Below are 12,555 nucleotides of genomic sequence, written 5' to 3'. Positions count from 1 at the left end.
ACTGCCTCCCTGAGAATGCTGGAGGGTCTGTGTGTGCACGTCAGGAGGGTGGGGTTGTCTGGGCTCGCAGGTGTAGCTCCAGCTGAGCACACAGGAGGGCAGAGAGCAGAGCTGCGGTGGGATATGCATTGCACAGGTTGTATCTGTGAGTGTGCCTAGGCACAGATGTGTCAGCCCCTGCGGGTGTTCATGTTTGGGTGCCTGTGGCATGACTCCTCCCTTCTCTCCCCTTACCATAGAACGGCCACCATCCTCCGTTTCCAGACTCCTGGCCCCCAGGTAAGAGCCTGGTAAAAGCAGCCTACATCTGGGGACAGAGACACCTGAGTGTGAGGTCCCGCCTGCTCTGGCCACCGGAGCCCTTGAGCTGGCCCCACCCAGGCAGCGGGAGTGTCCTCATCCAATGGGATGGGGTGACACGAAGGAGGAGGCAGCCCTGCAGCTTCTCCCGCCCCCAGGAATACAGGGAGCACCCGGCTCCCTACATGGGAGGCTCATTACCCCAGCACTCAGTGGTTTGGAGCAAGGGCGGGGGCGGGGGGTCATGCCAGGACTTGGCACATACTACAAAGTGTGGGGGGCACCCCCAGCACTCCCGCCCGCCGCTGGCCGGGGGAGGGGCTGTGACGTTCGGTGGCCTCATGCTGCTGAGAGGAAGTAGCTAATTGCCGACTTGATGACTGGGCAGACTGAGGAATGGGGTGATGATGCCACTCACGGAAGCGGGCGCCCCAGCACAAGGAGGGGGCCCAGCAGGGATGGGGTGGGCCAGGCCAGCGCTCTGCAGAGGCTGAGGTAGTTGTGGCCAAAGGAGCAGGGGGTGGGGGATTGTTGAGGCTGGGACCGTGGGAAAGGACTTCTCCCCAGCTTCCCTCAGCTTTAAGGGAAAAGAGTTGAGAGGCCCCAGGGGATGAAGGGATTTGGGAAGGGGCTACAGGGGGTGGACAGGGAGGAGATGGTGGCAGAGGCTTCTTTACTCCCCTCCCACCAACACTCCCCAACCTTCCCAAGTTTCCCACCCTTGCCCTTGGCCACTCTTTGGCCCCTGTGGCCCTAGGCTGGTGAGGAAGGAGGGAATAGGTGGAGGGCTCTTTTCACCATAAGACCCCTGACGCCGGCACTGGGGTATAAACAGTATACCTGGTGGTACCCAGTCTGCTGAAGATCAGGGCATCCAGAAGGGGTGAGACGTCACGTGTCCTTGAGGATCGGAAGAGCAGGTGCTTTGGACAGAGAGAATGGAACAGGCAAAGGCTGGGCAGTTGGCTTTAGTGAGGCTAATGGAGGATGGGGGCTTGGCTGCCATGGTTATGGGGGGGCAGGGCCCTTCTGTACTGAGAGCCACACTGTCCCTTCCTGGCACAAACTGAGTAATCAGACTTAGAGCTTTTCCCACAATGCTGGCCACAGCCTCTGGCCCCCGCAGGCCTTTTGCCTCGACTGCCAGAGGAAGGACCAAGTCAGGAGCTACACAGGATTGGGGGCCCCACCCCCCAAATCCCCAGGTGCATCCACCTGAGAGAACCTGCCCGCCCTGAGCGCCAAAAACCAGGACCCATCCATCTGTAGGTCAGTGCTCCGGGCCCTTAGCGCCCCCTGTGGGCAGGGAACTATACTAATGGGGGGAGGCCATCCACCTGCCTGAGGGAGGAGACAGACACGCCCCCCACCAAAGCACACAGGCCTTGCCTGAGGGTAAGCCCCGTGGTGCTGCGATGAAGGGGACTCAGACATTGACCTACTAGCTCCAGTCTGAAATTCGGCTCGTCCTCGGGAAGATCCGACTCCGATGGAGACGTGTTCTATCATCAAAGCTCCATTCTGAAGGGAGAAAGAGTACGGGGCTTCAAGAAAATTAGTCTGAGGGTAGAGACACGCGGCCACATAGAATCCTTCTGGAGCCCTCAATCTGTTGCAGACATGGATTAGACATTTCAGTGACTTCAGTACTGCTAGAAAAAATTACAAGATGTCCAGTTAAATTTGAATTTCAGATAAACGACGAATAATGTTTTAGTATAAGTATAGCCCATACAACATATGGGGTGTACTTATACTAAAAAAAGTATCCATTGCTTATTTGGGATTCAAATTTAACCGGACATCCTGTATTTTTATTTGTCAAAGCTGACATCTCTAGATACGTCCAATCTAAGAGAAGAAGGAAGGGGAAGGACCCCCAGAAACCAAAATGCAGGTAAACATTACAGCGTGCTCCAGCTCAGGAGAGTGGTGGTGGGGCGGGAGGGGAGTCCTGGGGCGCTGGCTCGCAGCAGTTTAAAATTCCTTCCAGGCCAGATCCCTAATCCCTTGGTGCACAATGGCCGCCTTCTCCCCCACCGCCTGCGCCCACGCCCTCCCCCGCGGGGCCGTGGCAGTGCCACCACGGGCCTCTTTAAGCCCCTTTGAAGCCGGCAGAGCCCCGCGCCGCGGGAGGCCCCGCCGCTATGCCAGCTATGCCAGCTATGTCCCTGCCGCCGCCGGCCACCACTGCTCCCCATTAATGCTGGCTAATCTGGCTAATAAATAAACTCCCCTCCCAGCCTCAGCCCCCCACTGGCTCCTCCCCGCCCCCCAAGAATTGATTTCAGGGCTCAGGTAAAACATGCGTCCCCATTCCCTTCTGCTGTCTTTCTCTGTCTCCTTTTTTTTTTTCTTTCGCCCTCCTAGATCTATTGCCCAACTCTGACTGAATTTGGGGAGTCTTTGCCTCGAGCTTTGCATCTTCATCTCTTTCAGTCCACCTGCGCGCGGGGAGCGGGCCACATGGCTAGGTGCTGGGACACCACTCAAGCCCCGGGAAGATCCGCGGGACGGAAGAGCGCCCCCTGGAAGCCAGGGGAGGTGCGGGTCACGCCTCCTCCTGGCCACGCCCTCCCGTCCCCGCGGAAGTGGGGCGCCTGGCGAGCAGCCCCGGGACAGGTGACTCCGCGCCAGGGGAAGGCGATGGCGCCTCCCGCGGCAGGAGTCTTTTCTCCACGGCCTCTGCCGCCCCCTGCGTCCCCACCCAGGCTTCGGGGAGTCTGACTCAGAGCCGAGCTCGCATCGCTTCACCTCCTACCACGCACCCGGAGCGCGCGGAGAAATTACAGGATTGCAGGGGCACGGCTAATGCGCTCTAATTACCCACCGCCGCTCTCCTCCGCGGCGCTCTGCTGCGCTGGGCCAACGCGCCCTAATTAGGCCGCCCCTCCCCGGTCCCAGAACCCGTCCCCAGTCCCCAGTCCCCAGGAGCGCGCGCGTTGGCTTTACCCGCCGACGCCTCCTGTCGCCTTCCTAGACTGCCCCAGAAGAGAACCCTGACACGCCACCTGTGATGGAGAGAGGGAAGGAGCAGGACTTGGAGATCCGAGCCTCAAGGGTCAGAAAGCAGCCTCGCCCCTCCCTCCCGTGAGCCGAGAGCCCTGAGTTGTATGTCCGTAAGGGACAGGGGACTCCGAGAGTGGGGAGGAGGCAGGACCCGTTTCGTTGACAAGGACACTGAGGCCCGTGGAAAGTAACTGCCCAAATAAGGGCACCACGGCAAAGAGTATCCCCATTTTGGACTTGAGGTACAGAAAATTGAAGGCTGTCGCTGGGAAGGCCACCCAGCCAGAACTCCCAGCACGGCTTATTTCAGGGCTTACGACCCACCCCACAGGCTCCTTCCTCTGACGGGGAATTTACCCTCCCACCAGGAAAGGTGATACCCCCATCGCAGACCTGGAACCCCCCTGGGAGGCCAGAAGGCCCACCAGCTGTGGCCTGTGGGTCAGAAGGGAGCTAGTGAGGAGGGGCTAAAAAGTCTTGCATCCCAGGAAGGGTGGGAGAGGCCCTGAGACCCAGAAGCCAGGCCCTGTGGCCGGCCGCAGGAGGAGCAACTTGGCTTCTTTATCCAAACCAGGCTCCGTTTCCTCTATCAGGAATTCTTTCCTGATGTCCAGGGGGTTGCAGACGCGTGGCCTTGGGCCAGGTTTAATCTTTAGTGAGGTTTTGTTTGGCCTGCAATGAGTATGTGTTTTGGTTTTTTTTTTTTTTAATTGAATATGAGAGCTGACAGTGTGAGCTGTCTGATTGCCCTCCCCATTAACAAACGTCAGTGCGGTTAGACTAGTCCCCAAAGGCATTTGGGTTTGAGACCCCTGATTGAGACCAATCCACTTGGCCTTGCCTTTAACTTTCCTCAGGAGCCAGGATTTTTGTCTGCACTAATGCCACCCCCTGGAAGTCTGCACATTTCTTGGTAAGCCTGCCCAGGTGAGTGACCCTGGGAGTCCTTCTTTAGACTTCCCACATGCGGTGGTTGGGGAGCTGCACATGCCTCTGGAAAACCCTCTTGTACCCCATTTTTTTTTCATCTTCAGTTTCAATTTGCGCCTTGGGTGTGCCTTCCTCAGCAGGAATGACAACTGCTTTTCTGCCATGAAACTAAAGTTTCCTTGAGGGCAGGATATTAGATCTCTCCCTTTAGTCTAGGATCTTACTGAGGGCTAGGGAACTGGGGTGTGGAGGTAGTACCCTCCATCACAGGGAGCTCCCCTAGGGCAGGGCGGTCTCCCCCCTCAGACTAGGGCTCCCTGAGGGCAGGGCTGTGTCTCCCCTCAGACTGGGGCTTTCTGAGGGCAGAGCTGTGTTTCCCCCCTCAAAGTGGGGCTCCCTGAGAGCAAGGCTGTGTCTCCCCCTCAGCCTGGAGCTCCTTGAAGGCATTGGGTTCTCTCCTGAGGTGGGGCCTTTGCACCCGACTCCAGCCCTCTGGCTCTGGCAACACCCAGGCATTCCTCCCAGGACACCGTTTGTCACGCTTTGATGAATGAAACCTACTAAGAATAACTCAGTTCTTGTAGTTTCTAAAGGACAGAGGTGTGGAGTGAGGGAGGAGCTGGTGACTTTGGGGGTGGGGGGGGGGGGAGATGGATGCACTCATTCATCCAACAGCATTTTCCCAGGTGCCCATCTGGACCCTGAGGGGAGACATGGTGAGTGCCACAGGGCCCCCTACTGTGCTCTTTCTGCTGTTGTCAGTAGGGGGGTGTCCACAGGACCCCTGAAACTGAAATCCCCACTCTCTTCTTCACAGCTTTCCACCCCAGAAGTCATCACCTGAAAGCCACCCAGCCCAGTCCATGCCTGGCACAAGCTCCCTCTGCTTGGAACTCAGGTGTTTGGAGACAGGGTCTGCTTCCAGCGAGTCACGGGCTGTGGGGTGGGGGAGGACCACTGAAGCAGGCTTCCTCCTACTATGCACACCTGTCAGAGTGACCATGGGAGAATGTAGAAGCAGTCTCAACCTGGCAGGAGTGCCTTTGGTGCTCTGAGTGGGGAAGCGGGTGTGAGTGACCCAAAGGATGAATCCCTGTCCCTTGCTCCCTCTCCGCACTTCCTCCCTCATCCTGCCCCTTCCCACTTCAAGACCTCAAGCCTCCAGTTAAGAACCAAACCACCTTTCCAGGGGCGCCTGGGCAGCTCAGTTGGTTAAGCATCTGCCTTTGGCTTGGGTCATGATTCCAGGGTCCTGGGATTAAGCCCCACATCGGGCTCCCTGCTCGGCGGAGAGCCTGCTTCTCCCTCTCCCTCTGCCTGCTATTCTAGTACTTGGGCTTTTTCTCTATCTCTCTGTCAAATAAATAAATAAAATCTTTAAAAAAAAAAAAAAGAAAGAGTTGAGCCACCTTTCCAATGCAACTCTTCTTGCAGGCCCTTCATAGGGGGCCCGTGGAGTGGGGAGGCTGTGACCTTAACCCACTTCTCTGGATGGGCCTTCCTGGCACCCCTCCCCCAACTGCCACCTCCTGAGACGGATATTTCAGCCTGGTCTTGGCAAGAACGTCAGCCTAGGAGCCAGGTGGCCTTGTATGGTACCAGCTCTGCCACTGATCCCATCCATTCTTCATCCTTGAGAAGCCCTGTGCTCCTCTGGGCCTAGTTTCCCCATATGTAAAAGGACTTTTGTCCAGTTTCCATGGTTTTTAAACCTTTCTTTTTCCACCCTAAATAATGGATCCTTCTGTTTAAATAGTAACTTAAGTGGCATCTCCACTAGTAACACAGAAAATGTTTGGGGTTCTATGGTCAAAATAGGAGTGGGGGCCCAGAACCCCAGTCCATCTCTCTCTCTCTCTCTCTCTCTCTCACACACACACACACACACACACACACACACAGATCAGCTTCAGAGCACTCCAGAGAGCATACCTCATAAACCTCTGAACCCTGAAATCCTTCCCTTGCAAGCATTCTGGGGTCCTCCCATGGCTGAGAGCTCTCGAACTGGGCTCTGAGCATGAAGCAGTGATTGTGGGCCTTCCGGGTGTAGGGAGCAGGGCCCCAGAGTAACAGGGCAAGGAGCTCTAACAGATAGGGGGCATTCTATCAACACTGGGTAAGTCCAGTGAGGCTGGACTGACTGACTTACTTACTTACTTACTTACTTACTGGACTCCAGTGAGCACACCACCCTCCTTAGCCACCCCTGCCACACCACAGCCAGAAGTCAGGGGGCTTCTCTGGTGCTGGGCCCCTCAGCTGGAGGGAGGGCGGGATGAGTGGAGACAGAGAGGGCCCTTCCCCAGTAGGATGGGCAGCACTACGGCAGGAGCCTCTGCAGCTATTTTCTGGAATCCCTCTCACTATATCTAGGACAAGGAGAATGGCAGGGGTTGGGGGGCTGATAAGGGCCCCAAAGTGGCTGAGCCGTAGGGGGCTGGGCACCAGAAAACCCAACTGGGATTTTGTACTCCACTGCAGGAGACCCAGGGAACCCCCCAGCACCACTGAGGCTGCAAGTGCGAGAATTTGGTGCCAACGGGGGAAGGCAGGTGGGAGGGGGCCCATCAGGCACTGGTAAGAGGAAGGCCAGGGGCACCTGTGTGGCTCAGTGGGTTAAAGCCTCTGCCTTTGGCTCGGGTCATGATCTTAGGGTCCTGGAATCGAGCCCCACATCAGGCTCTCTTCTCATCGAGGAGCCTGCTTTCTCCTCTCTCTCTGTCTGCCTCTCTGCCTACTTGTGATCTTTGTCTGTCAAAAAAATAAATAAAATCTTTAAAAGGAAAAAAAAAAAAAAGAGGAAGGCCAGATGAGGAGGCGAGCGGGTACCATAGAGGGAAGAAAGATGGCGCCAAAAAGAGGCAGGACTGGGCCTGGGGTCCCAGCACAGGGCAGCAGAGCGGGTCCCTCCAGAATGGGAGAACTGCCAAAGTACCCAGCCCCTCCTCACCAATAGATAGACCGTGCTCAGCAGTGCTGAGAAAGGCTTGTGTTCAGCCCAGCCACCCAGGGTCACCAGGCAAAGGAATGCAGTCCCCTCACTGACACCCTCAGGCACACCTGCCCAGCCCCGGAGAGACCAATTTTCCCAATTTAGGGAACCTTACCATCCTCTATCCCAAACACCCACACACTGGCATTTGTTCCCTGGAGACTTCACTGCCTTGGCCTTGGAAACTCCTGGATCTCTGTTCTGCGCCAGGCACAGCTCCGGGCACTGGGGCTTCAGGAGCGGAAAAATCAGCCAGTCTCTGCCCTCATGGTACTCACATTCTAGGGAGGGATGACTGCTGAGCAACAAGTCAGAAAAGACGAATGTTCAGGGCACCTGGGTGGCTCAATTGGTTAAGCGACTGCCTTTGGCTCAGGTCATGATTCTGGGGTCCTGGGATCGAGTCCCACATTGGGCTCCCCCTGCTCTGTGGGGAGCCTGTTTCTCCCTCTTCTGCCTGCTACTCCTCATCTTGTGCTCTGTGTGTGTGTGTTAAATAAGCAAATAAAATCTTAAAAAAAAGAAAGAAAGAAAGAAAGAAAGAAAGAAAGAAAAAGGAAGGAAGGAAGGAAGGAAGGAAGAAAAAGGAAGGAAGAAAGAAAAGACAAAAGTTCAAGTTGTGGTAAGACTACAGGAGGGGAGAGTGTTGGGGTGGCTGGGGCACCATCAAAGACCATCTTCAGGGGGAGGTGACGTTTGAGGGGCGACCTGAACTGAGAAGCCAGTCAGGCTTTGGAACCAAAAGGAGTCCAAAAATGTACAATATTTTTAAATAGAAAAGAACAGGAATCCACAAACATTGAAGGGCAGGGAAGTGAGGGATGTTTTGGGGCCTCTGCTGTGTGTCGGGCCTGTCAGTAGGATAATCGTGTGCTCCGTCTCCCACTGCCCGCTTCAGAACCCCGTGTGTTAAACAGTATTATTTTCATTTTACAGATAAGAAATATGAAGCCCAGAGAAGTTACTGTTTCATTTGTCTAATAGGATATATTGAGTTTTAGCCTCTAACACCATAATAAATACCACAGGGGCCCTGCCCTGTCAGGGCCTCCAGTCTGTGAGAACACAGAGGTGGAACGGGGAGGGCTTCCTAAAGGATACCATGTCTCAGCTGAGTCTGAAAAGATGAGGAAGTGAGGAGAGGGGCCAGGGGGGCTAGCACCAGTGGCAGGGTGACCTGTGGACAGAAGTAAAGGACTGGAGTGGTGGGGGTCCTGCCCACTTGCTGGGTCAGCTCCCCGAGGGTCTAGGGTGGTGAGTGAGGAACCTGTAGGCAGACAAGGGAGGAGGGCGGATGGGACCGCCTGGTAGGGCTATTAGGCAAGGCAGGTCTGATGGGACCTCTTTCAAGGCTGTGATGACCTGGCTACCCCCCAAGGGACACAATTACTAATGGCAAAAGACGGCTGTGAGCCAACAGCAAGGCCTGGTTGGACAGGCACACATGTTCACACACTCCACACCCACAGACCCAGACGGATGTGGGCATGCCACACGTGTGCGCACATGCAGCTTGCCCACTCCTTGGGCTGTATTGACAAGGGCTGCAGAAAGGCACAGGACAGGGGGTCAGAGATCACAGGACAGTGTGGCTCCATCCTAGTGTAGGCCTCAGGCCCTAGGCACCTCTTTCTGGAGCCCCAGGGTAGATGATGCTCCAAACCCTCCCTCCCAAGCTCTCAAGCCCCTTGCCTTCCCTGTCACCCCCTCCCCCATACACTCTGAGATCTCACCTGCCAGTACCTTGTCCAGGATGGGCCGACAGGACGTTCGAACTCCCTGCTGGTCACATTCATGGGGAATACAGCCTTGCACACCACAGCCAGCAGCAGAATCTAGACTCAGAACAGACCCTGCTGGACTGGAACAAACAGGCCATGTCAGAGATGAGCGTTTGTACCCCAACACAAGGTCTCCAACACAAAGTCAGATGCCAAACAGCTCAGACACAAGCTGGGGGGTGCCCACAAGTAAGATCAATTTGGGGGAGCATTCCTGGGAGGCGACTTGTCCCTTAGGGAGCTATGAATATACAGATCTGAGCTGTGCTAATGGAAGGAGAGCAACCAGCTAGAAGAGAGGGGGGCAGCCCCCAGACTCCGAGCTGGCCAGACCGTTCAGGAGCCGTGGGTCCAGACCTGGAGATCTCCCCCTGAAGGGGACACTGACAGAGTGACAGGGTGGGGAGGGATCTAGAAACCCCATCATAGGAGGAACTACCACAAGGATGTTTAGCCCCCAAAACAAAAGACTCTGGCATCTGGGAGGTCCCCGCTCTAGCCACAGCCTTTGCCTACTGGCAACTTTCTTGCGCCTAGTTAAGCTACAGCTCCACTTCCTTGGGGAAGCCTTTTCTGACTTCTCTGGCAATTATGTCCCACAGTTATATGCTCTGTCTGCCACCCAGCCCTGGTCTCGGGGTAGCACTTACCAGAAGTAGCTTTACCTATGTGAGTGTTCTCTTTGTGCTGTCTCCCTAAGAAACTGTAAGCAGCGTGAGGTTAAGGGCCCTATGTGCTATTGCTTACTATTGTTTTCCTCATATCTGGCCCATCGTAGGAGCTCCATAAACATCCACAGAGGGAGGAAAGAGGTGCCTTGAACAGTCCGAGGGCTGCCATATGTAGGTTCTGCAGGGCCAGAGGGAACAGGAACACCAGCAGAAGGTCAGCCTAGGGAGTCAGATTTCAGATCATCAATAGTAAGCTTTTAGAAGTCAGATGGTCACAATGTGGACCAGGCTGCCTCAGAAGACGGTGAGTTTCTCTGGATGAGTTTAAGCAGAACCAAGAGGAGCACTTGTCAGAGGTGTTTTTATGTGAATGAATGAATGAATGAATGAGGATGATTACTACCGAGTATTCATACATGAGTAGGAGGTTGCTGACAGCTGACCTGTGTCTCAGAATTGCATCGGGAGTCGAACAGGAGGACAAAGAGCCATGGACCCCGAGACACCTGCCACACACACACTTAACAGAAAAGCGCACTTCTAATCCATCCAGCAATGCCGGACGTATCGTGCTGGATAACATTTACAGCAGGGCGAGGACGGAGGTGTCTTGGGAGCAGCTCCATCCTGATTCCCCTCTCACTCTTCCCAAAAAGATCACCCACTTTGGGCTACTTTCCCTGGGGTTGACCCCTTGGCATCAATCTGTCCTGAGGTCAATGCTCCTGTGGCAGCTTCCTCCTCAGGGCTGGGGATGGGATTGAGAAGGAAGAACTTGGCACCTGGTGTCACCTCTGGCCTGCAAAGGGTGGGGTGGGCGGGGCTGGTGCCCCGGCTCTGAGCTCCCCCCAGCATGTTCGGAAGCCTGAGATGTAGGTCCAGCTCATGCTCATGATCCCTGCCCTCCCTCACCCCCCTTCCCCGGCCACTGCTCTGTGAGCTTCCCACCGAGGAATTGTAGTGTTACCTGCCTCTATCCCACCCCTGGCTCAGAGAAGGGATGGTGAGCAACACAGGGGCCAGGGCTAACAGAGCTGAGATAGAAAGTGGTGTTCTGCTCAGGGAGACAGAGATGGAGTACGTTCTAGCCAGACTGCGGTAGCATCTAGACAGGGACTGGGAAGAACGCGCCCTGGGGCCCCTGAGGCTGGGACCAGGTTGGACTTGTCTTCTGTCCGTGCTCTGGGCCTGCCCTGTCTCCAGCAGCCCTGCTGTGGCCAGTGACCCGTCAGTGACTCACAGCCAGCTGTGGACACAGAGGGGAGAAAGTGGCCCCCAGCTGAGCTCATGCGCTCGCAATTAGCCCTCTATGCTTCCTCACCAGGGAGAGCCTCCCGGCTCCTGCGCACGCACGTCCCAGGCTCCCTTTCGCAACCGCAACGTGCCTCTTGCTGCTTATTTTAGCCTGATGAAGCCTCTTGAAATGTCAGAGCTGGAACCAAGTTGGGATCATGCATGTCAATCCTTCCATTCAACCAGGAGGAAAACGGATATTCAGGAGAGTAAGGGATGTGTTTCAGGGCACATAGCTAATTCGCTGAAATTCCACAGCAGGCTTTGGGGACCCAAATCCAGGTGTCCTTAACTCAGAGGGAGCAGTGCCCTTCAGCCAGCCCCTGACCACAATTCTGGAACCTCGGAGCCAGCATGCCCAGATTTGAACTCTGATTTACCCTTTATCAGCTGTGCGACTACAGGCAAGTCAGCCTCTCCATAAGTCTGCCTCCTCATCTGTAAAATGAAGCTTACAGTGGTACCTACCTCCCAGACTGGTGTGAGGAGCCAATGCGTTAACCTAGCCGAATTGCTGAGACCAGTGCCAGACACCGGACATGAACTCATGTTAAAGCATGTTAGCTAGCATGCTTAGGTGCACAGTGGAGTTACAGGACCTCTGTCCTTGGTGTGGAAAGTTCAAAGATTAGGGTTTATTGGTTTGCCTGAGAGCGAGCAGATTCCAGGAGGCTAGCCGTATAACCAGGTTTGTGGCAAAACCATGTATGGTTTCCTGCTGAGGCCAGGTGTTGCTGTCAGAAGGAGCAGACGGGGCCCAGAAGCTGCTGGCCTCCCGCTCTGGCAGCCGCCACCTGAGATCCCAAGATTGCAGACATCACAGCAAGGGCCAGTGGAGATTCTCAGGGCAGCTCAAGCTGGAAGAACGTGGAGAAATGTCCTTTTGAAGGCAAGAATGAGCCTCTGCTCATCTGCAAAACAGGGGAAAGCGGAGCCTCTAATGTGCAGGGTGGTAGCGGGCATGAGCTCAGGGGGACGGGGGCACTCTATCCAGCATTATCCTCTCCCATCCTCCTCCTTCCTGCCCCTCACCTGAGGGCAGTCGTCTCAACTCAGAGCAGCGTCTCCTGGACCGCGCTGAATAAATATTAACAAATTCTTCTCCTGCCACGTTCCTCCTTTGCTAGTCACCAAGGCTCTGGCACCTCACACCAGAGGAACTATGGTCCCAGGACATGTACAAGATCCGGGTGGTCTCATTCCAGCCGCGGAGATGCTTGTGGGATGGATGACTCGGTGAATTAGTGAGTGGAGCAATTCCCAGAACCTCCCAAAAACTCACCCTGAGCTTTCAACATTGGGCAACATTCTGGTTGCCCCAGAGCCCCAGCCACAAACAACCTCTGAGGAATGGCTGCTCTTCAGTTGTGTCATCCTTCATCAGCGCTCATCTCTCCTGAACACAGCAATCTTTCTCGGCCCCCTCCCTCCGCCACCGGCAAGACTGGACAACGAGGTGTGTTTGCAACCTGTTTGCTCCACTGTTGCTGGAGGTCACAACCATCCTATTGCCCATAACCACTGCCCACAAGCCTGGTGATCAGTCTTGAGCCCTGTCCGAGTCACAGCAGTCCCC

General features: G+C 55.4%; 1 protein-coding gene across 1 annotated transcript; it reads left to right on the top strand.

The window, feature by feature from the left end:
* Window positions 1-704: 704 nt before the first annotated feature.
* On the top strand, window positions 705-3,183 carry LOC111147724 (chromosome unknown C6orf223 homolog). Its single transcript, XM_022503946.1, is given in 4 exon segments — window positions 705-763; window positions 1,155-1,220; window positions 2,938-3,031; window positions 3,034-3,183. Coding segments are annotated over 4 exon segments (369 nt in total).
* Window positions 3,184-12,555: the final 9,372 nt, after the last annotated feature.

This window comes from Enhydra lutris, unplaced genomic scaffold (assembly GCF_002288905.1).
Source record: "Enhydra lutris kenyoni isolate GAN:26980312 unplaced genomic scaffold, ASM228890v2 scaffoldscaffold17, whole genome shotgun sequence".
Lineage (NCBI taxonomy): Eukaryota > Metazoa > Chordata > Mammalia > Carnivora > Mustelidae > Enhydra > Enhydra lutris.
Note: the sequence above shows the minus strand (reverse complement) of the source record. Positions and strands in the feature narration are given on the sequence as shown.